Here is a 24,453-nt window from a genome sequence, read left to right on the forward strand (position 1 = left end):
CTCGTCCCCATTGATCTTACATCAAGCACTAGAGATGGAGGATCGGGCTCGGGGATATGGTTTCCCCCACGAGTGATGCTCGTTTCGTGGAGGATTGCTTACTGGCTGACATTTGCAATGACTTGGTAAGTTGGGATCCTTCTCCCCTTTTCTTCCAACAAATCATCTATTCATCCAATATTCTAAGTTAGTGCTTTTGCTTCAGGGTTGTTCTCCCTCTCCTTGGCGAATATATTGATTCCGGATATCGCACCCCGAAAGACCGTATCTTGTACTCTCTGCGTTCGAACGGACGGTATCAATTAATCGTTCTTGGATGTGGTATTGCAGGTCTTATCTACATTATCATACAAAATGGCTTTGATTTCACATCTCTCAAAGCTCTTGTCATGGCCCTAGCTTATTTTTGGGGCCTGGCCCTTGCAATATACCTGATGGGTCATGGTCTGGTAGCCATACCTCGCACCCTTATTAGAAATGCAAATCTGGGGAACAAACTGAGGAGGATCCAAGCCCGCGCCCCTCGAATACATGATCACCTGACGGACTCCATGGCCAACCTTGAAGAACTGGAATATCAAGTGTCCCAGTTGCGCGAACGGAAGACAGGTGTCCCACGAGACTTGCAAGAATGGATCGATGAATTGGTCGACATGACTAGTATTCCTGAATCCAGACTTCGGGCCTCTGTTGGGGCGGAAACATCACGATTAAGTGTCCCTCCTGTCATTACCACACGATATCTCGCAGATGTAACTAGACGCCTGGCTCGAGTGCGTCATCAAAACGCGCGTTTCACGAATACATGGAAACGCCTAGTTAAGGAAGCTGCTGATACCCAATGTATCATCGACTCTGCCGCCTCCAAGCGGCTTGAGTTTTCTCATCCGTCCCTTTGTTCCTCTCCTAATAGATCACTTCCATTTATAACACCAACCATACGGTATTATATCTTTGTACATATTCTACCAGCTGGTAGATTGGCTCTTGCGGGCTTTTTTTCCTTGGCGTCTGCCTGCGTCGTCTGGTCTGAGATCGTCAAGTCCTTTGCTCCTCGGGTGTCTATTGTCACCCTTTCCGTGGTCCATAATCCCACTAAATCCGAACCAATTGGATTTATTGGCCAGGTCGCATCCGCGGCGTGGATATTTTACATGTGCTCAGCAGCATTCGTGGGCATCACAGATGCCAAAGTGTGGGGTAACCGAGCCCTAGTTCCTCGAAACACATACGGCGAAAGCGCCTGCTGGTACGCAGGACAGGTAGCCAAACTCACAGTTCCTCTCTCCTACAACTTTCTTACATTCCTTCCCCAAGACGTCCAGAAGAAGACGACATTTTACCACTTCCTTGGACGTCTCATCAACCTTACCCCGCTGGGCAAGGGTTTTGACTACGTTTTCCCAATATTTATACTGATCCCGGTTTGTGCGACGTTGTTCAACCTGTACGGGAGAGTTAGGAGCTGGTTTGATTTTAGCCTCCTCGAAGATGAGGATGAAAATGTGGAGATTGAAGGTGGTGGGTTTGGTGTTGGAGGCTGGCGGGAAGGACGCGAATTGATTGAAAGGGAATTAAATGGACCGAGCTCCTTAGGCCTTTCACCAAATTCAGGTAGGGCAGCAGCTTCGGTACAAAGGCCAGCACCACCTGTGCCTGCTGGTCCCACAAATAGAGTACCCCTCGCAGATCGCTCGAAGACTCAGTCCCGAGCGCCGAATCGGGCTATCCCTTCTAGCCGCGTGCCGCTGCTGGCACCGGAAGAAGAGTCGGAGGAAGAGAATTTCTTCCAGTCATTTGCCCACCGCGTTAAAAACACCATTGAAACAGCCAACACACCGCAATGGTTCCGGGGGGATAATGGGAGCATCCCACGACCCAGATGGTTGGGAGGAAGGCAGGAGCCCGAAAATGGGAACAGGAGGAATGAGAGTGGTACGACAGGTCTCGGGAGGTGGTTTGGAGGGAGACCCGCGGAAGGACAGCTGCGGCTATGAGGTGCAGGAGCCCAAGGGGCTGGGATATCTATTTATGCATATCGTCGAAGTTTAGGAATTGCCATAGATACCAACCTCTTGCGCGAAGGTTTTTTCAGGCAAATGACGTTATTGATGTTTGTCTGGCCTAGCAAAGCGCAATGGTATTTCCCTGTAGAATTACAATATACATACATAATAATACAAACCTCTGAATATCTGTTCGGGGTATGCTCGTCATTGAAATCACTTCTCGTGGAGAGTTCTGCAGTTGAACAAATCATTTGCACGCCATCGGGGGTCTCATTGAGTTATGGTGATTTCAAGTGACCAACAAAGTCATTGTCTATTGAATTATTCATGATCTGTTTGAAACACCGTGTAGAAGAATACTTTCAAATTAGGAGTAAAAACAAAAAATAAAATAGGAAATGATTTATGATTCGATCCGTGTCATTCTTTGTCTGTTTAAATAGTTGACGCATTGCCGCAGAATTACAAAAAATCAAAAAAATTAAATGATGAAAATCCGAAAATATTGCTGCAGAACTTGGCTTGGAACCCTCCGGACTCGACAGCAGCCCCTAAAAAACCGGATGTGGGCCTAGTTTGCTGGCCATGACCGCTCAGAAAAGTCATCTTGACCACCAGCACCGAAAGTCAACGCCTAAAAATTCGCTGAGGCTGCAGATGCCAACTATGCGATGCAGTACCAGACCTCCCCCTCCCCATCACCTCAATTCCTGTCCTCCGCCTCTCTCTGGAAATTTCACTCCATGACACCCTCTTCTTGGTCTCCCTTTTCCTCCCTCAGCACGATCTCCGCTTCATACCTGGAGTCTCTGGCACCGCATCTCCCTGATTCCCTTCGCAGCGTCATTTCACATTTTGCTGCCACTTTTTCCAAACCAGGCCCACCATCGTTACCCTCGTCCTCACCACTCGACACCCTTGCGAAATCGCTTGAGGCTCTGCAATTCCTTGTCCCCTCCTCTTTCTCGTCATTATCCTCAACCACACATCTCGCGGTCACAGTAATCGCTTTACTTCTTGCGATTCTTGCGATGAGCTGGAACCCATGGAGAAGGCACCCATCTCCTCCATCTCCCCTTCGATATACCCCTCCCACCACGCCAGCCGTTACCGATGATGATTACAGCTACGTAACCGTTAATGATGCAGACTATACCGGTCTGTGGGACAATATGGAGTATTCTCCCCGCAGACAGCAGATGAAATCAATTTACTGTTACAGCAACGGCAGCAGTAATAATGATGAGTCAGAGCCAGATGTGATCATTCTGAAATACAGAGGGGCATCGCACAAACTAAATTTCCCCGCCTACGCAATTGGTGATGGCATTATCACAGTTGGGAACGTCAAAGTTGCTGCAGCAGACGTCCTGGATGTCGCAGACACACGGCAGATTAAACTTCTCTACAAGGGCCGTCTGTTGAAAGATGACTTCGCCAGAGCGAGAGATGTGGGATTAAAACAGAACTCCGCAACAATGTGCGTGATATCAAGGGTCCTCCCGGAAACCTCAAGTGAGGAGAGCATCCTGACACCTCCACCCTTGGAAGGTTCTGAGATCGTCGAGCGGTCATCCCCTCCAGCGGTCAATGGTGGCAGTGGAGCCGGAAGTGGTCGCAGAAAGAGACGTCACAGGGAGCGCCACAACAACACCACTACAATCGACGCAAAAGACCCGGCGCGAAACCCATCCACCTCCAGAAGCCCCCCAATACCTATGAACGAGCAACCTGCCCAACCATCTCCGCGCTCCTCGCATACGCCCCTCACTTCACAACCCAGAAACTCCCCCAATCTCTCCACCCCGCCGCTATCTGCCACCACGAACAATAGCAACAGTAACACCCACAGGTCCTTCTCCTCCTCAAAGGCCCAGCCGCAATCCAACCCCTCTCCACGCCCCTCCTCCCTCCCTACCCCCTCACCAAACCTCAACACAATCAAATCACCACAGGCCAAACTCTCCCTCCTCAGCGAATACTTCCACAGCACGCTCAAGCCTCTGTTCAATGAATACGTCGAGCATACCCCCACAGACCAGAAGACGCGGGATTTCGAGCACCGCAAGTTAAGTGAGACAACGATGGCGCAGTTGATTTTGAAGGTTGATGGGATTGAGATTGACGGTGATGAGGAGGTGAGGCAGCAGCGGCGGACGCTGATACTTACAGTGCAGAATGCGTTGAAGAGGATCGACGAGGCACAAAAGCTGGGGTAGGGGTTTTTGTGCCCTTATTAGTTTTCGACTTTGGTTTTCTCTTTGCTTGTTTTTTCTCCATTTTTTTGCCTTTCTTTTTGCCTTTTTCTTTTCTTTTCTTTTTTTTTTAACTTCTTTTTTTTCTTTCTGCCCTTTTTGTATTATGCCTTAACGTCACTTTTTTCCTCTGCTTCTGCTTTTCTTTGCGCAAAGGAGAGATATTATTGCGATCGAATGTAAAGCATGTTAACACTAAATGGAATATACATAGTTAAGGGTGGATGCATATTTTGGTAGTCATGGAATCAGGTGGGTTGGATGCATAAACTAGAAGAGATTTTTTTTTTTTTTTGTGACTGATATTTATCTAATAAAGAGAATAAACTTCTTCTGTATTTTCTGAATTGGGGTTGTCATCTTCTATCTCTCCAATGTGAAATTCAAAGATTTCAGTATCATCCGAATTTAATGATGAAAGAAACAAAAATGGTGGGAGCAAACAAGACGGAAGCCTAAATGTTCATTGAGTTTCCCTGATATCTGGTCCCAGGAACGATTAACACCTACCTAGATCTCTTGTAAGTTATTGATCCATGGATACGCCTGCGGGTTTGTTTTTGGAGCCCTGAAATTTTATATCCCAACCGTCATTACCATTGTTGATTGGTTGGTTGGTTCGCCGCTGTCGTTCCATAACCTTAACGCTGTCCTTAATTAAAAACATCCCTGTCCCCATATTTTACTGTTCCAGGTTGCAACGATGATACCTGGACCCTAGGACTCCTTTGAGTATAACAATGCTCCAATAACAATGATAATGGCATTGTCCCTTTCTGTATGGAAGTTCAGTGGAACCAATCCCATTGGAAACTTCCTTAAATGGCCTTAAGTTATAACCATCCCATAGTAACTTTCCCTGAAATGGTTGGGATGCCTCCCGTCGCATGCGACGGGCTAACCTTGTTGTGATGGCCGAGCTATTCGACTGGATGGCATAACAGTGGATGCACGGCCGCTGTTATGAAAGATATGAATTGTTCCCGCAGCTGAACCAATCACATTAGCCCCTGTCGATCTAGGTGTCGGGGACCAGGGCTTGTTGTTTCGTTAGTGGGTAGCGGAATGAATTAATACACAGCAGAGTCTCAGATGTTGAAGGATGGAATTTGGTATATGATAAGGGGGATAGATAGGTATATACCCAAGCATTATGGTCCTTTAAAATGCAGGTTTGTTATTCATCTAAATATGACAGGATGTATGAATGTGCTCTGTACGTACGTGCACGTTGAGGATGTGTGTAGTTCAGCTCCCCCAAGGTTGCTTGATGTTTTGTGGGAAGCTTTTAAAATAAATGGGCCCTACTCTTATTATTAGCAGGTGCTGTTTAATCATAATTAGGCCTATCAACCATTCCATAGACCATTCAGACCATACAGACGATCCCTAAGGCCCCGTTAGCTAGTTGTTTATTGCTGCTATTATTATGGGCTCATTCAACCCTGGCCCGTTCTCATGATCATCCAACCACCGAAAACTCACTTCTCCCTCTTTTTCTCTTCAGTTCCTCCTCATCAAAAAAACTCCTCAGTTTTTTTCTTCTTCTACTTCTTCTGTTTAATCAATCTTGTTCCCTTGCTGGTCTGTTCCCTCTCCTGGGCACGTCACTCGTTTGTGCCTGGTGTGCTGCTCTTCTTCTTTCTCAGCTCTGTAGTCTGGCTGTTTCTTGAATCGTAGTTCTTTCACTATTGACCTCTTCTCAGCCTCTCCGGATAATAAATAGTTCCACCCCCAAAGAAACCCAACCACCACACTTCCTTACCATTATTTCATCTCACTCCATTTCGTTTCCTCCACACCTCACTCTCCCCAATCCTCATGCTGAGCCCGGCACCTGTGTGGATGTGCTTTTTTTAATTAATTTTCCTCCGGATGCTATATACTGTGACTACCTTTTCTCTCCTTCTCTTTTGTTCTGTCGCCATCCTCTCGTCCAATTCGCTCTGTCCTGCGCCGTGTTTGACCTCCATCCTCCTGACCCATCCTCGCCAACAGAGCAGACCTCTCCGCGTCCATTATCTCCTCGTTTTTCGCTCCTCCCCGTTCCTGTTCTCGTCCCCGTGGCATTCTCGAACGTACCAACATCCCCCATCCCCATCTTAAGCTGAATATCACAACCCCACCTCCTCTCGTTCCTCATCTAGGCTTAGTTTTCGTGTTACGCCTTCCCCCCTCCCCGGTCCTCTCGCGTTCGGGCCCAAACCCCCAACCACAAATCTCTCGGCTCTATGGGATCTTCTGTTTTTCTACAGGCTGGAGTGGATTGACCCGATAGAATCGAAAAGGGGAGAAATAACATTAAAACCAAATTAAAACCAAACCAAGAGAAATCCCCGCCCCCATTCGCCAAAAAGAGGAAGAGGAGTAGATCTTTCTGGCTCATTCCAGAACAGATTTGTTGCACAGTTTTGAAGCAGAAGACAAAGGCCGTGCTGGTATGGCAGAAGCTGCTGCAATGCACTCTGTAGATTCTCTGCCATCGCCAAGCAGTATCAATGGAAAGGAGCAGCCATGGGATTTCTCCGTCCCAATCAGCCAAGATGTATGTGTAACTCTGTCCCCTATGAATCGTTGTCTCTTCTCTTTCTTGTCTTTGTCTGGCTTTGTCTCAAGCCTCAATGGGTCCTTAATTACACCTGCTGCTTATGTGGGTTTCTATGGAGTGTCGTTGTGTCTCTCTTGTCTTTCTAACTCCCTGCTGGGGCCCCCTGGAGTCAGTATACCAATCAAATGAGCTGACACATATCGAATTATGCCATATATTTTTATGTCAACATTCTGTTAAATCTTTTGTAATCATTCCTTTCTTTCTTTTAATTTTTTTGTTTACATATATGGTTTCATTTACTGCTCCTGAGTTTCTTCCGCAAGCAAACAGCTAACATTACCCCAACAGTCTCATCTACAAAATGCACATGCCTCAACTGCTTCCAAACGACGAACTTCGAACGACTCGACCGCCACATACTCCAAATCTAATCAACGACATCACCAACTGCCTGCCGTGAACGGAATCCCATTGTCAAGGAACTCGTCGAGGTCTGGCTCCATGCAGGGCGATACGGGATATCTTCTACCTAATCGAGTGGATGCCTTGGGGAAACGGGAACCCTCCCTCAGTCGAACTGGCAGTGAAGCAGATAGCCTCTTGGATTTGTATGGTCGAGAATCAGCCAACCGCAGTGCTGTGAACGTGATGGAATCGGGGGAACAGAAGAGTCACAAGCTTTGGTTCGGGAACGAAGAATTAGACAGTGCCAATTGGATCCATCGGGACAAATTGGCTAAAATAGAAAGTGAGGAATTGCAACAATTTGGTATTCAGTTCCATCAACAACAGGTTCGTGCCGGGAGTAAATCAAGCAGCAGACGAGGGCGGAGCCACGATTCCCATAACAATTCTGCAAATGGAATCGCGGAGCCTGGAGAACAATGGCCTGGAACTCGAGAAGAAAAGCGCCAGCGTATCACATCACCCACTCCTGTTGCATATGAGGAACAGGAAAGACGTGATACCACCGATATCATGGTATTTGATGACCCCCGTTTACCTGAAGAAATTGCTGCAGATCCGTATGAGGACGGAGGAAACACTTCCCATGTGTTTCGCCAAGTTACTGGACTTAGGAAAAGCTCTTCGAGAATACCTGTTCTTGCGATGAGTCCGCACCCTATCCCACTTGAACATCTTGAACGCGAATTCCCCCTAAATCGCACTCGAAATAATACGCTTGGGAGTGGAGACGATGATAATATTGCATATGCAAAAACTCGCAAGTTTAGCGATCCAATACAGATCGGAGCTGATGATATTTCTGAACCCAAAACGCATTCACAGCCGCAGTCACAGCTGCAACCGCAAAACCAATCAACAACCTCAGCAGAATCTACACCTCCTCCCGGGAGTCGACCGTCCAGCAACAGCAACACTCAACAACAGCCGAGTTCTCCCGTCAAGTCCAAAACAAGTACCAAACAGACAATCACCACTCGCAAAACATCTGTCCCACCTAATAATCGCAAGACATCGACATCTAAATCCAAAGCCACGGCTAGTAGCAGTAACAACAATAGTTTTGCATCCAATCAACGTCCATCGACCAGATCTGGAGAAAACCGTCCCCAGACTGCGGTGAACCGTCCGGAAGGGGATCCACCATGGTTAGCAACCATGTACAAACCGGATCCACGTCTCCCGCCCGATCAGCAAATTCTTCCCACCCACGCGAAAAGACTCAAGCAAGAGCAGTGGGAGCGAGAAGGAAAGGTCCCTTCGATGTATGACAGAGAATTTGCACCATTGCCCGTTAATGAACTTGATAAACCCACCCTGCCCGCTCTGGCTCTCGATGTCGAGAAAGCACAAGAAACAGCAACAACAACAAACAACCAAACCCTATGGCCACCAACGCCAAAATCTCCAAAATCCCCAGACCTCAACAATCGGCCAGGCACGAGCGGGACAGATCATGGCGGTTACAAAACTATACCAACCGTGCAGTCCTCTCTATCTCCCAAGCCATCGCAAGTGTCGAAACCTCACCCTCAACCTCTGCCTGCAGATGATATGCCTCCTGTCAAGGAGAAGGGGTGTGGTTGTTGCATTGTCATGTAAATACGAATTGGAGATTGGCATTCATTTCACTCTTCATCTTTCTCCTTCGTGCAGTCAGAAAGGCGGAGGAAAGAGGTATATCACCTATCTTTTAACAGCCACCCACTCCATGAAGATTTTTTCTTTCTCTTTCCCTTTGTTTCATTTTTTTTTCAGAGAAAAATATTTTGCGGCAAAACCCTCGTCAGCAAATTAGCAGCCTTTCCAATGGCTTGTGTCACCCCCTTATTTATCCCTTTGATATCCTATCTTATCATCCGCTGCCCTTCTTTATTTTCTATATTCTCGAATCTTGTGTTAGCTATTATATTTTGACTCTTGTACTATACATTCCAAGCGAAAGTAGCCAGAAGTTGAATTACTGTTTCTCTCTTTTCCCTTCTGCTCTTGCTTTTCCTTCCTTCTTCTTTTCTGTGTTGTGAAGCCCAGCCCAGCTGTAGCCCGTCGGCGTTTATATATATATATATATATATCCTTGTTTACTTTTTCTCTTTTTTCCCCCTCTCTTTTCCTCTTCCAGCTCTTTTATTTTTTTTTCTTTTTTTTGTCTTTTTTAGCAGCGACAGCAGCAACCATTATTTACTTCATCATACCCCTCCTCTTGATTGCCTATTTGCCAGAGCTTGCTTTTATCTATCGATTTCCTTCCCCTCTTGTTATTTATTTTTATTTTTATTTTTATTTTTTCCCCCTACTTTTGCAGTGTATCTATCCTCACGACTTTTATGATTCTTCTTCACTAAACTATATTTGCTTCCCTTCTCGAGCCAGCTTTCTTTTTCCTAGCATGCTTTACTTTTCTTATTCCCTCCCGTTGTTTGTTTTCTAACAAGTATATCGTCCCAACCTCGTTCCCCGACCTTTCTCGTTAATTCTGGTTTCTTGTAAACTCTATATTTCAGCCTCCGTCGCTGCCGCTACCAGCCATCTATTGTTTTTCTTATTTTATATCTCGTTTGCTCTATTTCCTCTGCAGATCACATTCAATCACAGATTTACAAACCTGAATACCACTATTAGTCGCCCAGTGAGTGTGCATTTTTTCAAGATGTGGCAGGATGACTCTCTCCCCCTTACTCCCTCCCCCCGCCCCTCCTCTGTCTCTCTGCCTCTCTGGCTCCCTGGTACATAATCCATAAAACCTTCCGGGTGTACTCGTTATTTCACCAACTCATTTCATCTCGTCCCGTCCCGTCCGTCCCTTCTCATCTCGGATAAAAGTTAAAGGAAACAAGACAAGGATAGGAAAGAAAAGGATGGGAAGACAGAAATTATATACGTATCAAATACAACCAGAACGATTTCGTTGTCTCAACACCGAAGTACATGACAGTAGCCTCTCTTTGCTACTCCTTTTTCTCCTCCGCTACTTTGTATATGGGTTCACCGTCTGTGTACCTAGCTTTTCTTCTCCCTCACCCTGAGCTCTACCCAAGACTTAATTTTAAAAGAAATAAATTGAAAGAGCCTGTCTTTGAAGCGAATCAATAAATAGGCGAAGGAGAGGGCTTTTATCTTTTTATGGATGGCTATGGACCTATATATGCAGAAGATATTCCGTCGAAAAACATGACCCCACCATGCACACGTTCGTACGTGCATGCATAGCTCTGTCAACGAGCTTGATAGATATCTGACCGGATAGGTTCTAGCCATCACTGCATAAAATAATGCAGCACGAGGCTCTCCACGTCTTATGTGCATGCGATCAAATAGAGCAAAGTGCTCAGACAAAGAATGCGGGGGAGTGGGAAGATGAGGAGAAGGCTTTTACCCTCTTCCGGCCACCTCTCCCCGTCCTACTAACCTTGGTATATTGAAAGCCATAGCTTATCGGCGTTGACTCTGTTAACGTGTGTAACTGCTCATGTATAACTATTGCTCAAAATTTTGAATAGGTAGTCTTTTTCTACCTCTCTCAACAATCTACGCAACTATTTATCAAGATCTGATGTTGAAATATCGATCTAATGATGGAAGAAATGAATTTAATTTTATAGTCCTAGAATTATGAAATATTTAAGATCAAGATCAAATAATTTAATTTGCCAATCAGTTTTCAACAACTGTCGTTAATATACTTAACCAATTACCCCCCGCACCCCGTACCCAGCACTGCTTCCTGCAATCGATCTCGCCAATCTCCTTCGGGCGCTCATCTCTCTCCCTCTTAGGTCTTTAATGAGAGGATGAAATTTGAAAAAGACAAGTGCAAAGCGGCATTATTCGCTGTGGAACCAGCGAAAAACCAACATCGGGCAACAACAACAACAACAACAACAACTCGCGTGAATACATCCTCATTTTTAAGATGAAACTAATAGCATCGGATTGGTTAACAAGGATTGATACCTGGAGCTCAGCTGGTGTTGAGGTGCTACATCTCTACCTCAGCAAACCACTTCTGTCCCTTTTTCGTTGGCTCCTTTTGTTCACCCTCTTCCGTATCGATTCCACCATTCTTCTGCAAACATGCCATGCCTCATGGTTTCCCATGCATGAAATTCTCTGTGATGAGTGCGGTGGGTGAGGAGTCGAGGCCTCCGTTTATTTCCCCAGAAAATTCCTTTTTCTTTGAAATTCAAGACATGGACGGTCACCACCTCAGCAGGCGCCATCTGAATAAATGCCAACATGTCACCACTCCTCCTTGTGGCGTTATGCTTGAGATTTTCTTCTATAGTTATCAATTTCTTAAAAATAAAACACAAAAGTGAACAACGGCCCTTTTATAAAGAAAAGAAAAAGGAAAAGAGAAGGCAGAATATGACAATATTCACAGAATCCACGGTTCAGGACCTCCTCCGCTCATCTCCATCCAGCATGGCTGTTTGCCATTGCCCTGGTATCCACAGTCACATTCTCATCCGCGGTAGCAGTCGTCGTCTACCGTTTATATTTCCATCCATTGGCCCTTATTCCCGGCCCACGACTGGCGGCTGCAACACACCTCTATGTCGTTTATCACAACGGATCCGTAGCGGCAAACTCTATCTTTAGACAAAGAAGCGGCATCTGAAATATGGTAGGCAAACTCTCCAAACTGAGTACCGAATTAGACATAGCCACATTCGACAGGTCCGGTAATCCGCATCTCTCCGACCGAAATCTACCTTGGCGAACCGGCAAACTATGACAGAATCTACCATGCCGATACCGAATACTCCAAATATCAGTCATTTTATAAGTCTCTCCCGGGAGGACACGCCATAGAACCCAGCCCCTTTGCAACCCCAAATGACGAAACATTCCTCACCAAGCGTACAGCGCTGGCACCCCTTCTCTCCCCAAACACGTCCCGAAGAACATAACATTATTGATGTTGCGTCGCGATTGACTGGGGATACGCCAACGACCACAGTGCACAACGTCGTTGCGAACAGGAAGATGTACAAAACGCTGAGGGCAGAGCTGACAAAGGAGTTTCCCCTTCCAAAGTCAGAACTGGGTTTTCAGAAACTGGAGCAGTTACCATACTTGATCAGCTTGATATTTTGCTTCCACGTCGCCCTCCATACCAACAGACGGCAAGAATTGTACGTGCTGGGAATTTGTTAACGTTGAGATGGTGCAATATAGACTGCTGTCGTGAAAGAGGGCCTTCGGTTAGATCTCATCCTATTTGCTAGAAAGAAAATATTAGAGCTGAACCTGCTTTGACAGATTATCATATGGCGTACTCGGAATGCTTCCCTGCGTCGTTCCCGAATCTGGCGCCGAATTCAATGGCTACAACGTTCCTGCTGGTGTACGTCTAAGTTCAATTTCCTTGTGCGCCTTTCTAGTGCGCATAATATGTGCAGTCCACTCTGGTCATTGACAATGGCGTAGACAATCGTCAGTACGAGTTCATGGATGATGCACCGAGATGAAAAGCTCTTCCCCGCAACCTGATGCATTTGACCCATCGCTGGACCAATATCTTGTGACTTTCTCAAAGGGGCCGAGACAGTGCATTGCCATGCAGTACGTTTTCCCGGCCAAAGAGGGATCGTTTACCCCTCCTGAAGCAGGAATAAAGGGAGGGGTTAACGGGCTGACCATGACTTCCAAAGTAGACTTGCATATTTTGAAATATGCATTGTGCTAGGACGAAATTTTTGCCATTTCGGTGACTTGGGGATTGAGAGAAAGAGTCTGGAGGACTTAACCTATGATTGATTCCTTTACAACCTTACCAGCTGGCTGACAGGGAAATGTTCTGCTTTGAGAGGTCTGGGGGTTCCCAGGAGTGAGAAAGAATGATAAATGGGATATCATAAAAGATGGTTCTTTTCTTTTATCCTTCTTTTCATTTTTCATTTTGAATAATTGATCCAACGTCGATTTACAAGTCAAATCATAGTTCAAATTTAGGTCATCTCTAAAATGCGTACATGTCTAATTACTAATCACCTTGTTCCTCCAATTAAGCAACTAGTTAACTAGTTAAAGAGGGGTGAGCAATGCAAGATCTCATGCTGAGAGTTATTCTTACCAACAATTTGGGACATGAATGAGCTAGCTTTGAACCAGGATGGTGCCCCCATCCATGTCATTATGTATGTCATTGGAAAGAGATAGTCATTCCATTTCTCCCGATTGGCAATGACAACATTGAAGTTGGTGCTATTTCGGCCTCGATGCGGTCATTGCTTTTACTACTTAAACAGTTGGTTACAGTGGCAAAACTCTGGGGAAATATGAGCCACTTTTGTTTATTTCTATTTCAGTAGTTTAATACACTTTTATGCTATTAATAAAAACTGAAATGAATTCCATGCTGCAGCAATGGTTCTTACAAAATTAAAATATTAATTAACGAACTAGTTGAGTATTGCAAGCAAAAAATTATGCATCTCTTGAGTTACAAAGCTGAAAGTTTTTAGATTGCCTTACGACAAAAACAACACTGCAGCTTTGTTGACGCAAACATTCATCTCACAACATCAACATCAACATCAGTCATCACCACAATCATCAACAAACATTCATTAGATACTTAGTTTGCAAGCCTCATTCTATAACCCCTTGATAAAGATAAGGCATTTGAGCCTTAAACCCATTGCCCAACATAGCTTCCATATTCCGTCGTTTTTTCGGCTCCCTTGCCGGGTCAAACCCAGCAACAATGTCGGCTGTAAAAACCAAGGTTGAGAGCATCATTGCCGATCACTGTGTTGGTACGTTTTAATTCCCTACCTCCGCAATTTGCGTCTCGCGCGGTCGTCAATATCTTTATGAAGCAAAAGAACTTCGTTCGACACCTGTTTTTGGTGCTATTGTTCTTTAATTAGAACAACCCCATTGCCCATTTCCTCCTCATAACCTCAAAGCGGCCCAAAACCTCTGCTGGAAGGGTAATATAGCTAACAATAAGTCCGAAATAATCTATTACAGTTGTGTTCTCGAAATCATACTGCTCCTACAGCAGAGCCTCGAAGGCACTTTTGACCGAACTGGGCATACCTTTCTTTGCACTAGAGTTGGATCAAATCGGTACGATTTTAACTTCTCAATCTAGTCTCCTGTCACTACCATTCCCTTCTCCTTCCACTTCCAACCGGATAAATACATAATATGAGTTCCTGATGCTAACAAAGTCATGCAACCCAGAGGACGGCGCCGCTATCCAATACGCTCTTCAAGATATCACCCGTCAGCGCACCGTGCCCAACATTTTCATTGGCAAAAAACACATTGGTGGCAACTCCGACCTGCAAGCCCGCAAAGCTGAGCTTCCCGCCCTCCTGCGAGCTGCAGAAGCTCTCAAAGCAAATGCCTAAGATACACCAAGTAAATAAATGAGGACCCTCCTACTATACCAGGTTATTCTGTTTCTTCACGTCCAATGGCATTAGAACGGGCGCAGTGGTGTTGGGGAGAAAACATGGATACCCTCGCGGGTAGATGCAAGCAATACCTCGATAGATTGATTTGGGATAAGTCAACGGGATAAATGGTTTTGTTCTTCGTACTTCTATGGAATTGAGTTGTGTTAATTGGGAGTTTTTTTTTTTAAAAAAAAAAAAAAAAAAAAAAAATTTCCCCCCTTCACGCCGTACATAATTTGAGTTGCTATCAGCAACATTAACAACACGCAAGGTATACACAACAACAGAGAAGAAATAGCAATTGCATGTCATGAAACCCATCCATTCTGACTTACATCAAGTCTTGGCTATCCAAATCATATATGCATGGAGACTTTTAAAAGGCAAACAAGGAGTATAATACAATATCTTGAGAAGAGAATACCTCCCACAACATGCTGCGTAGGTAATTTCTTCCCCTCCGCTCCTTAATATAAAACAGGAAACAAAATTTAGTATTCTATTTTAAAAATTCCAGAGCCCCATCCTATCACGCAATTCTCTGTGCAACAGTTCCAATTGGCCTCTCCACGATCTGCATAATTCCATCAACGATACTCTTCCTTGCCCCCTCGCTCGCGACCTTCTTTCCCGCCAGATACCCCACCCACAACAACCGGCTTATCCGTTCATCCCTTACCTCCCCCAACCAAACCATCGGCTTTCCACTCCCAGTGTCAAACATCGACTCCAACCCGCCCACCTTGTTCCGAAGAAGATACAGCATCTGACCTTTTGGTACATTTTTCCTTACCCCGCCACCAAAGAGCGTTTTAAAGTCATTAATCGCATTCCCAAAACTCTCATCCGCAAACTCAGACGCTACTTCTGCGCCAGCCGGAATTCCAGAACCCTGCTTCGCCGCGAGGGCCTTGGCATGTGCATTTGCACTCTGTGCCCGTGCCGTAATAGCGCGAACCCAGCCATCTCTGAGATGTAGGAAATCCGTATTCCTCGTAGGAACGATGCGTAGCGCAGTGCGGATCCCGTTTTCCCTAAGAATCTGATTCCACACCTCCTCCCCTTGCTCCGGGTCCAGTAGCATTTGCTTCAACGTCTCTCGCTCAGTTGAGATGAGGGAGGTGGCAGGGACAGCACTCTCATCTACAGCAGAAACGCTTACGGGCGTTGTAGCTCTTCGGACCAACAGTTGTTGTAAAGCTGCAATATCTGATTTGGCGATGTAGAGACCCACGACGTAGACCTGGATGCTGAGGAAGGAGACGGTGCGAATACCTAGGCCGATTAACGTGTATTCTTCCGTCCATGAGTTGGATGAAAACGCATCGCCCACTCGTCTATCTATGTGCTGGGAACTGCTGTCGGGAAGTTTGATGGATTTGGGGAAATTGGGGATTGTGGAGTTTCCAGTGGGAACTTGTTCGACGCCATCGACTACGATCGTTGTTGGGTTTTCCTCTAGACCGGACGGACCATCAAGTTTGATAATTCTACCCATACCAGAACCTCTGTCTGATTGCGATGATGTCGAAGGAACCTTTTTATCATTCGGGACATTTTTATCTAACTCCGATGATGCAATAACGGCATACATTCCCAGGCCGCTGGCGACAATGCCAGCCAGACATACCACTATAGTCCGCCTATACTGTTGAACAGAGTTGGCAGAGATCTGTGCACTAGCTCTGCGTTGGGGGTTCACAGTAAACCGGGACATTGATGGGGTGGCCTTCGCGGACAAACGACGACACTGCTGATGCTGGTGCAGGTGCTGCCGCTGAACACCATGGAACGGCATGCGGCTCGAAAGTTGGGTTTGGCGGAGGCATTGATACGCGGTACGGCGGAAAGGGACATGGATGGAAGAAGATGGTATATTCATGTTGGGAATGGGGCCAGTTGATGGGTGGTATATTGTATAACAACCCCAATTGAAGATCGATTGAAATGTTTTGTTCAACATAAAGTCCGAAATCTGGGGTGACGTTCCTGGATGACATAATATTCCCCCCCTCAATGTTTTAGTAATCAACAATACTCCCTACTGGCCAATGGATTTGGATAACAGCTATTCCGCCTGGTGAAAAAGGGAATAAATAGACAGATGACGAGGGCTCCCTATTGTAAACTGTCATATAACAGTGGGAAACGTGGGAATAAGCTATATGGAAGGAGAAAGGAAGCAAAGAAAAGAAATATTTGTTGGGAACAACATCCGCCTGCAAAGCGCCAAGGGGATGTGAAGATTAGAAAGAAGAATAAGAAGATCAAGATCATCATCACCTCGTACAAAAAACGCCAAAACCCGTAAAGCACAGACTCCAGGTCAATTCATGCATCATCCTACACCCTTTCCCACTGTCTTCTAGCTACCTTGTCCGCGGTGTTGGCGACCTGGCAGTCATCACAGAGCATCAGCATACATCGATTGCAGAGAAAAAGCCTCAAATTTGAAATCTCGTGGTTTTCTCCATCCACAATGGGCTTCTCCAAAATGAAACCCTGTTCCATCAATTCTGCCACTTCTGGATACGTAAATTGGCGGGGAGCAATGTCACGCCAGCACCGTTCACAGGCGTAGTTCTGCGTATCGTTAACGTCTGAAGTCTCAGCCTTGGTCCACCTGTGGTAGCAATCGAAGGGGTCATAATGGTGTAAAACGGGTTCTTCGCCAAAGTCATGGTCTCCACCATTCCAGCGATACCTACCGCCTCGGTCCAGGTCTCTGATCGCAGTAGCTGCTTCACCTTCGCCCTGATTCCTAGTTTCATTCTCATTCTCGCTATCTCCGCCGTCACCGTATGAATCATATTCCTCATCGTCCTCACTTATGTCATCTATACAACCATATTTATGACACCATTCGATAGGCTGAGTACAATGCCAGCACCATTGGTCACCACATCTGCAGGCTATGTGGCTACAACCATACATTCGCCTTACTGCTCCACGGCACTTAGGGCAGCGCTTGACCTTCCACTGCTTCAAGAGCTTAGCTAGTTCGGGATCCAATTCTCCTGCATTCTCAGGGCACAAAGCGCCAAGGTGAGCCATCTGCTTGCATGCGCAACATATTTCAATGGCGCACTCTGGGCAAGATATAGATGCAGGCTGTGGAGGCGGTGAGGGGGAAAGGGAAGGAGGAGTGGGTGGCGGAGTCTGTAGTTGTGCTGGGCTGAGGGTTGATGGTGGGTTCTTTTTCACTTCCGGCTTCGTCAGTTTTAGAGCAGTCGGGTGGTAATCAGGGGGAAAGAGCCTGTAGGGGATAAAGGCAGAACATGTAGGGACTGGACAATACACACGGTTGGCCGTCGACCATTCCTCGTGCTTGGCCTTGAACCGAAGTATTTCCTCTGAAGTAAGGACAGAGACAGCCACTCCAATGTTTAGCGGACCACAGCAGCCACGTGGAGGCATCCGGGACTCATCAACACAGGCTGTGGTGAACATTTTCCGAAGGCAATCACTGCAAGTAAACTCTGTACACCTTTTACATGGATACAGCATGGACGCGTAGACGGAAACAGCCTGGAAACAGACGCGACACTCCTTAGCAGGCTCCCTCTTTTCCTCCGGGACAGCGGTGCCTTCTGGAACATAGTAAAATGCGGCTACATTCGGATCTCCATATTGCTCCGTGAATATTTCGTTCGTTATCTCCATCAGGGTCATTTCGAACTCTCTTGTCTCCTCGATATATGCATCTGTAACTGCTGCCACAGCCAGCTGGTCTTCCATAGAGAGTCCTGTTTGCGAAGGAGCTTCAAGTGTTTCTGAATGGAAATTCAGGAGCAGGGTGGAGGCGATAGAGGGGTTCAGTGGTTTGGTCGCCCTCCGGTCAGCGTCGGATTCCTCGCCCACATGAGTAGAATTAGAACAACCCATAGTTGCGGTTGTCAGGATAGATTTATCTAAAGAAAAGAGGAACAAGCGAAACCCTCATAGCAAAATTCTCGGAATCTTACGGTGGATCGATAGATGTAAAGCTCTCGGTATATTAAATTTAAGAGCTAATGAGGGTAAAACGAGAAATGCGAAAGTAGAACAAAAAAGAACTGGGAGAATAGCTGAGATTTATGAAGGATTCATTCTATGGTTTATTCTTCGAGTCAGCGAAATATATCATTCCTCGATGTTGGTTTCCCTCTAGAGCTGGCAGGCAGCAGAGCTCAATAGAGTCACTAACAACGCATTGGTGGAGAATGACTGGATGAGCCGCAACCCGCAGACACCAGGGATCCATCTTAGCTCCAGGCGGGGGGATGTAAGCAGCACAGGCAGCCTGATTGAGAGCCTAAGGAGTCATCTCATCTGAACGTCTTCTGGCTTCAAGTTCATGAAGGGTGAAGTGGAACCAACCCCAAAGGACTGTTTATTGGAGTCATGGGGCCTTACACTAAATAGGGCATCCTGAAAAAGGATCATAATTTATGAGTCACTAGGACAACTAGTTATGTTGTTTGGCCTCTTAACTCGAGTGCCCATGCCCTAGGTGGGAATTCCCATATATGCGCCTCAGCCATTCTCAGAAGGCAGCACAGATTTTTGAGGCGAAAGAGTGTAAATGTATTCACACCTCAGGCATGGTTTGGCTGTTGGCATGAACTCCCTCGATGCGAGGGGTCAGTTTAGCCGTCGGTATGGCGCAGCCGACCACGCCAGCCACACACCCCTATCAGCCTAACCGGGGGGTATGGATCTCGTCTTCGCGCAGCATACAGTAGCTTGCACACACGAAGTAAATCATACCAGCAATGAGCAACAACAACAACAACAACAACAACAACAACAACAACGGGTTTCAATTTCACGGTCCGATGTTTTCAAATCCCCAGTCAAGCAGTGTCTCCCTGCATCTCCCATACCGCATTCAACGCAATCCTCCAAAACATCCTCCAATCCGGAAAAACAAATTGCTAACCCACCCCTTCCTATCCTCTTCGCAGGCTGGGTTGCATGGATGCATCCATGGTGTACATATATATCAACCCCATAAGAACCGAAATAGGGTATGCAGCTTTGCAGTCCTATCCAATTGAGATGGAGTGGTATGAATGAGTGTTATTATCGCTCTGGCTCTCGCTGTTAAGGTTGCCACATTTCTCAATTATGTCAACAACATTGGAATCCTTTGGTGGTGCCGTTGTGCTTACACCTGAGCAGAGAAATTGCGGGCGTTTGCCCTGTCTGGTCGATCTTACTCCTGGGTCTGATTGTTGTTGGTCTTCCAAGTCTTCGCAAGAAAGTCTTGAGAATGCTATTATCATTGTTGTCATTCATTGGTTTCAGTATCAACATATAAGACTGCATCCCCAGAGCATGTCCTGTCAAGTAACACTGGATAGTTTATCTTTTGAAACCCCATCATTATGGTTGATGGTAGGGATTGCATTTCCCTGGTTTGAACCATGCTATTACTTGCCGCCTGAATGGATCTCTCCTTTGGTGGGTAGGTTCAGAGATATCCGCCGCGAGTTACCCCAAAACTCTGTTCAAGCTTTAACCTTAGCTTCCCTTGATTCAAAAGGTGTTTTGTGAATTAGCTGGTACCAAAATGAGGCAACAAGTTCCTGACTCTGAATCAGTCCTTCATGTCATTCCAACTTTTGTGAAAGATTTTACTTGAGATATTGGTTCTCTATGACATCGCAACAGCACATCTCTTTTGATATATGTGAGATGTATATGATTTAGGGCTCTGTTGGCGACTATAGCAGAGAACGGGTGGTGGTCGACTATATCATTATTCGTATCCGACGAGGAAACATATGAGAGCGTCATGCAGGCAGGCCCCCATCCCCAAGGATTCTGCAGAGGTGAATTCAAATTCGTAACGACTCCATATGGCAAGCAAACATCACTTCTTGTGTCCAGCCCATATTTGAGGGTTTTTCACTTCATTAATCCACGCCTTTACTACGCGAGGAGCTGTCTGCCTAAAATCGGCAGACGATGGGTTACAACAAACTAAAAGAGCCCAAGAAAAACCAAACCCACATACCATAGAGGGTAACAGTAAATAAAAGGTACGCCCAAATACCACCAAGAAAAAATGAAGAAGAAAAGAAGAAAAATAGATGAATAAATGAAGAAAAGGGGGGGGAGGGAAGAGAGAGAGAGAGAGAGAGAGGGACAAACTAATTCAAAAAGCAAAAGCAACAAAACCAGAATATGGGCATTCGGGAATGATATTCCTAAGTCATTTTTCACCACGAGGAGCAAAATAAAATCATATAGAGTACAATAATACTAGCAATTAATCATCATAATCTCAAACAAAGGCAATAGTCACATACTGAATGCTCCTCCTCCCCGTTCAGCCGTCACAAACTAAGCATGCCAACACGAGCATGTTGAACGTTTGCCGCTGGTCCACTGAAAATTTGCGCTTGTGGGAGTATCGTATATTGTGAGATTTAACAAATAGAGGGGTAATTTCCATCCTAAATAATCATCTGCGCAACACCTTGGCCACCTAGTGTCTTGCTACTCATGAATTCTTGGTTTGTAAGGCCGGCCAGTAGGTAGAAAACGCCTGCTAATAAGAGAAAGATGGCGGCGGCAATAAGACTGGTTGGATCGACAATAATGCTCAACCATTGAATAACACTGAGGATGAGGTACATCAGAGCGCGCATATAGTTTGTCGTGAAACGTCGGACAAATGCATCGAATTTAGACGACGTCGGGCAAATTCGTAGTAGGAGAGGGATTTCCACGAAGATGAGAAGGAATGATGATGCTCTATATGGCTATGTTAGATAACGGCGCTATCTTAGAGGAAGGGGGGGGGGGGTGGGGGGGGGGGGGGGGTTATCAAATGATGCCACTTACAAGCAAACTATACTAAAAGCTATCACTCTGATGTGGAAGATATTCGCAATTCCCAGAGCAAAACATAGGAGTATGCATAGAACACCGGTCCTGTAGGAAGTCAGGTTAGTTAATTCAGACAGGCCAAGACCGTGGCTAACGATAGACCACTCATCCACTGAGGTCTGTCCCAAAGTCGACCACCTGCTCCAATTGCCAATTTCTTTAGGATAATCACGATACGCATATAACATAGCCAAACAACTATATCCAGTTTCGAACAAGCGACAAAGGCTGCTGAAATTTGCTTTACTAACCACTGCCCATAAATACCTGTCCAGGGTCAGTTTACGCCCTTCCGTCGTCGTGGCATAACAGGGAAATCAAAGAAGTCTTACTGAAATTCCTTGACTTGAACTCTTCTGCGATTGTCATTCTGAAGACTGTATAGAACTTGCCCGAGAAAGACCGGTATTTGTTTGTTGATGAAACTTCACGCTCAGCTCCGGTTTGCGCTGAAGGACTTCGGGATTCCGTCGAGACAAGGTGTCCACCTAAGCAATGAGTTTCGCAGTTGGTTACAATCGAGAGTATGCCGTTCGCAGAGATTGACAGACTAGAAGTTGGTGATTTACGTCAGGGCAAGTTTTGAGGTCTCGGTAAGTTTTGGAGGTCTCAAAAACCACGAAATGTCGAACGTATTAGGTCCCCGAACCGGCTTGGGAAGGATGTAATTTGATGCTCTTTGCGCAGCACACACCAGGAAATCCAATGTAATTAAGTGAAGGAGAAGATCAAGCGAAAAATCTAGCAGTCCGGATTCCAGCTCTATTATATCTTTGTCTTGCTGATGCCTTTTGATAAGCGATGCGCAAAGTGGCGGAACAAACAACTTGTCTAGAAAGTTGTTTGAACTCCTGGTCGCTCTTCGGGTTACGAATTAGGTTTGCGGCTGTTGAGAAAGAGTATAATTGCGCGAAAACTGGTAAGTAGAGTTCGTCAGGATGAAAGTAGGTATTTGAATTAAGTGGTTCGTGTGGTGAGATGAGCTGTTTGGAGACATGAATGGCCTGATCAGGTTCAACCCTGGTTCTGGGTCGTTGCTGACGATTTGGCGCTAGTCCTATTTTAGTACGCCAAGCCTACCACCCGTGCAGCTTTGGGGTCAACCCACAACAACAAACCTCACGCGCGCAGACTCCATGGGTTGTCGCTAGACTGCCACATAAAATTGTTCCCTGAAGACGGACATGAATGATACCAAGATACCAATCGTGTAACACGCAAATGATGGGGATATTTGTCAATTAATGGCTGGGCGCAGCATATGTTTGCCTACGGAGCTGGGGCACTGTGAAGTAGTAACCCGACTGCGACTTGAGCTTTAAATAGATAGTTATGTGAGACCTTTTAGCGGCTAATCGAGCCCCAGGTAATGTACGTACAATTCTATATACTAACTGGGTAGAGCTACAACATTCACTTGCAGCCAATTTTGAAGGAAGGACAATAGGTTCTTTCGATCTCAACGCGGTTCCGGGAGGAGATGGTCGATGACATAGCAGATTGTTATAGAATATCCTTGCTGGTATTTGCATTCCTTCCCCAGATCTAAAATAAAACGGAAATGGACAGTAGCAACGGGAGAGACGTGAACCACATGTTCTACTTTTTATGGTAGGAAGCACTGTGGCCAGCGTCTGCGTGGACCATATTATTCCCGACATATATTCTGGACAACGCTCCCGGCCACACCATTAAAAAACCAATAGTGGTATCGAAATTTTATACACACCAAAATACCCCTCGCAACACTTCCATCTCCGACTCCCATTCGTACTTCGATAGGTGGAATCAATATTTATTGGGGATAGACGAGTTTAAAGATGTCATTGAAGACGTAGAAGCTTCCTGTCCCGTTGGGACGGAGATGGAAGACTTGCGTGTAGTTCATCGGCTTTGGTTCCTCATCAACCTAGAATTTCGCGATATTTCCCGCATTAACAAGCAGTCGAGGAGACATTCCAAGAGCAGAAGCTGATTGAAACTCACGTTTAGGGCACCTGTCACGAGAACGACAACCCCGCCCTCCTCAGTTGGCTGTGCATCGATAGTCGACTGGACATGTGTAACCTTTTGGAACGGCAAGCCCTAGTTGACCAGAATCAATACACTTGAAATAGAATTTAAAAATCACTCTAGCCACTGCTGCGTACTGACCGTAAGTCGTTCTATGATTGCGTCGGTGCCTTGAACAGAGGCTGTTTCGAAGGTTAACATCGAATTGGGACGCTGTAACCCTCATCATCAGCCAAACATACATCATAATCGTTCCTAAGCTGCTCCTCACATACATAAAGGTCTCGAAGAGCACTTCGCTTGGTATCGAAAGTGTTATAATAGAAGGAAACGAATTCCTCTACTCAGAGAATGGGTCGTTAGCAGAGAGGTCCCATCTATCCCAAACAGCTCTGCCCGATTACTAGTGATAAAAGGTCAAGGTGTGTAGGTCTTACGAGCAACACTTGCGTAGTCTATAGGAAAGCGATATCCGTTAGCGATACTCGTGCCGGTTATGTCAAGGAGAGATGTTGGAACAATGGTTGCTTGTAGGATAGAGGATCGGTCGCAAAAGGAAATCACGACGAGAAAGAAGGACACAGGACAAATGAATCATAAACTCACCTGTCATATTGTATAGGATTTATAGAAGAAACTCCCTGGTCTATGTGTCACGCCTATTTGATCAAATCTCCGCCAGTGTCGATGGTTAGGATTGACTGCCAGGAATGAGTTGTAGTGGGGTTACAAGTAGAATGGAGAAGTGTAGTAAAGTGTTTTTGCACTCAAGCGAAAACAAACATTGCTAAAAGGGGTTAGCTTCGCAGTACCTAAATTCTTCGCGATGTTGCCATAATATATTCTATCAGAAATTTCAACTTATT

General features: G+C 45.8%; 11 protein-coding genes across 11 annotated transcripts; 6 read left to right on the forward strand and 5 right to left on the reverse strand.

The window, feature by feature from the left end:
• Window positions 1-56: 56 nt before the first annotated feature.
• On the forward strand, window positions 57-1,997 carry PAAG_11378 (hypothetical protein; the record flags this gene model as incomplete). The annotated part of the gene is made up of 2 exons (XM_015847038.1): window positions 57-125; window positions 192-1,997. 2 exons carry the CDS (start codon window positions 57-59, stop codon window positions 1,995-1,997), a joined length of 1,875 nt encoding a protein of 624 aa, XP_015703300.1.
• Window positions 1,998-2,680: 683 nt separating this feature from the next.
• On the forward strand, window positions 2,681-4,228 carry PAAG_11379 (hypothetical protein; the record flags this gene model as incomplete). The annotated part of the gene is made up of 1 exon (XM_002795911.2): window positions 2,681-4,228. The coding sequence occupies one exon, from the start codon at window positions 2,681-2,683 to the stop codon at window positions 4,226-4,228; it is 1,548 nt and encodes a 515-aa protein (XP_002795957.2).
• A 1,808-nt stretch (window positions 4,229-6,036) lies between these two features.
• Window positions 6,037-6,334, reverse strand: PAAG_01846 (hypothetical protein; the record flags this gene model as incomplete). The annotated part of the gene is made up of 2 exons (XM_015844462.1): window positions 6,037-6,101; window positions 6,151-6,334. The coding sequence occupies 2 exons, from the start codon at window positions 6,332-6,334 to the stop codon at window positions 6,037-6,039; spliced, it is 249 nt and encodes an 82-aa protein (XP_015701466.1).
• A 370-nt stretch (window positions 6,335-6,704) lies between these two features.
• PAAG_01847 (hypothetical protein) lies at window positions 6,705-8,882 on the forward strand (the record flags this gene model as incomplete). The annotated part of the gene is made up of 2 exons (XM_002795913.1): window positions 6,705-6,809; window positions 7,164-8,882. 2 exons carry the CDS (start codon window positions 6,705-6,707, stop codon window positions 8,880-8,882), a joined length of 1,824 nt encoding a protein of 607 aa, XP_002795959.1.
• A 3,237-nt stretch (window positions 8,883-12,119) lies between these two features.
• PAAG_01848 (hypothetical protein) lies at window positions 12,120-12,776 on the forward strand (the record flags this gene model as incomplete). Its single annotated transcript, XM_015844463.1, has 3 exons — window positions 12,120-12,418; window positions 12,546-12,630; window positions 12,714-12,776. The coding sequence occupies 3 exons, from the start codon at window positions 12,120-12,122 to the stop codon at window positions 12,774-12,776; spliced, it is 447 nt and encodes a 148-aa protein (XP_015701467.1).
• Window positions 12,777-13,992: 1,216 nt separating this feature from the next.
• On the forward strand, window positions 13,993-14,647 carry PAAG_01849 (hypothetical protein; the record flags this gene model as incomplete). The annotated part of the gene is made up of 3 exons (XM_002795915.1): window positions 13,993-14,044; window positions 14,262-14,360; window positions 14,478-14,647. 3 exons carry the CDS (start codon window positions 13,993-13,995, stop codon window positions 14,645-14,647), a joined length of 321 nt encoding a protein of 106 aa, XP_002795961.1.
• A 577-nt stretch (window positions 14,648-15,224) lies between these two features.
• PAAG_01850 (hypothetical protein) lies at window positions 15,225-16,577 on the reverse strand (the record flags this gene model as incomplete). The annotated part of the gene is made up of 1 exon (XM_002795916.2): window positions 15,225-16,577. The coding sequence occupies one exon, from the start codon at window positions 16,575-16,577 to the stop codon at window positions 15,225-15,227; it is 1,353 nt and encodes a 450-aa protein (XP_002795962.1).
• A 461-nt stretch (window positions 16,578-17,038) lies between these two features.
• Window positions 17,039-18,580, reverse strand: PAAG_01851 (RING finger protein; the record flags this gene model as incomplete). The annotated part of the gene is made up of 1 exon (XM_015844464.1): window positions 17,039-18,580. The coding sequence occupies one exon, from the start codon at window positions 18,578-18,580 to the stop codon at window positions 17,039-17,041; it is 1,542 nt and encodes a 513-aa protein (XP_015701468.1).
• An 808-nt stretch (window positions 18,581-19,388) lies between these two features.
• On the forward strand, window positions 19,389-19,691 carry PAAG_01852 (hypothetical protein; the record flags this gene model as incomplete). Its single annotated transcript, XM_015844465.1, has 1 exon — window positions 19,389-19,691. The coding sequence occupies one exon, from the start codon at window positions 19,389-19,391 to the stop codon at window positions 19,689-19,691; it is 303 nt and encodes a 100-aa protein (XP_015701469.1).
• A 1,447-nt stretch (window positions 19,692-21,138) lies between these two features.
• On the reverse strand, window positions 21,139-21,943 carry PAAG_01853 (hypothetical protein; the record flags this gene model as incomplete). Its single annotated transcript, XM_015844466.1, has 4 exons — window positions 21,139-21,439; window positions 21,530-21,619; window positions 21,670-21,841; window positions 21,907-21,943. 4 exons carry the CDS (start codon window positions 21,941-21,943, stop codon window positions 21,139-21,141), a joined length of 600 nt encoding a protein of 199 aa, XP_015701470.1.
• Window positions 21,944-23,369: 1,426 nt separating this feature from the next.
• On the reverse strand, window positions 23,370-24,200 carry PAAG_01854 (hypothetical protein; the record flags this gene model as incomplete). Its single annotated transcript, XM_015844467.1, has 6 exons — window positions 23,370-23,483; window positions 23,561-23,659; window positions 23,729-23,800; window positions 23,863-23,927; window positions 24,025-24,114; window positions 24,194-24,200. The coding sequence occupies 6 exons, from the start codon at window positions 24,198-24,200 to the stop codon at window positions 23,370-23,372; spliced, it is 447 nt and encodes a 148-aa protein (XP_015701471.1).
• Between the last annotated feature and the right edge of the window lie 253 nt (window positions 24,201-24,453).

Source organism: Paracoccidioides lutzii (genome assembly GCF_000150705.2).
Source record: "Paracoccidioides lutzii Pb01 unplaced genomic scaffold supercont2.4, whole genome shotgun sequence".
NCBI lineage: Eukaryota > Fungi > Ascomycota > Eurotiomycetes > Onygenales > Ajellomycetaceae > Paracoccidioides > Paracoccidioides lutzii.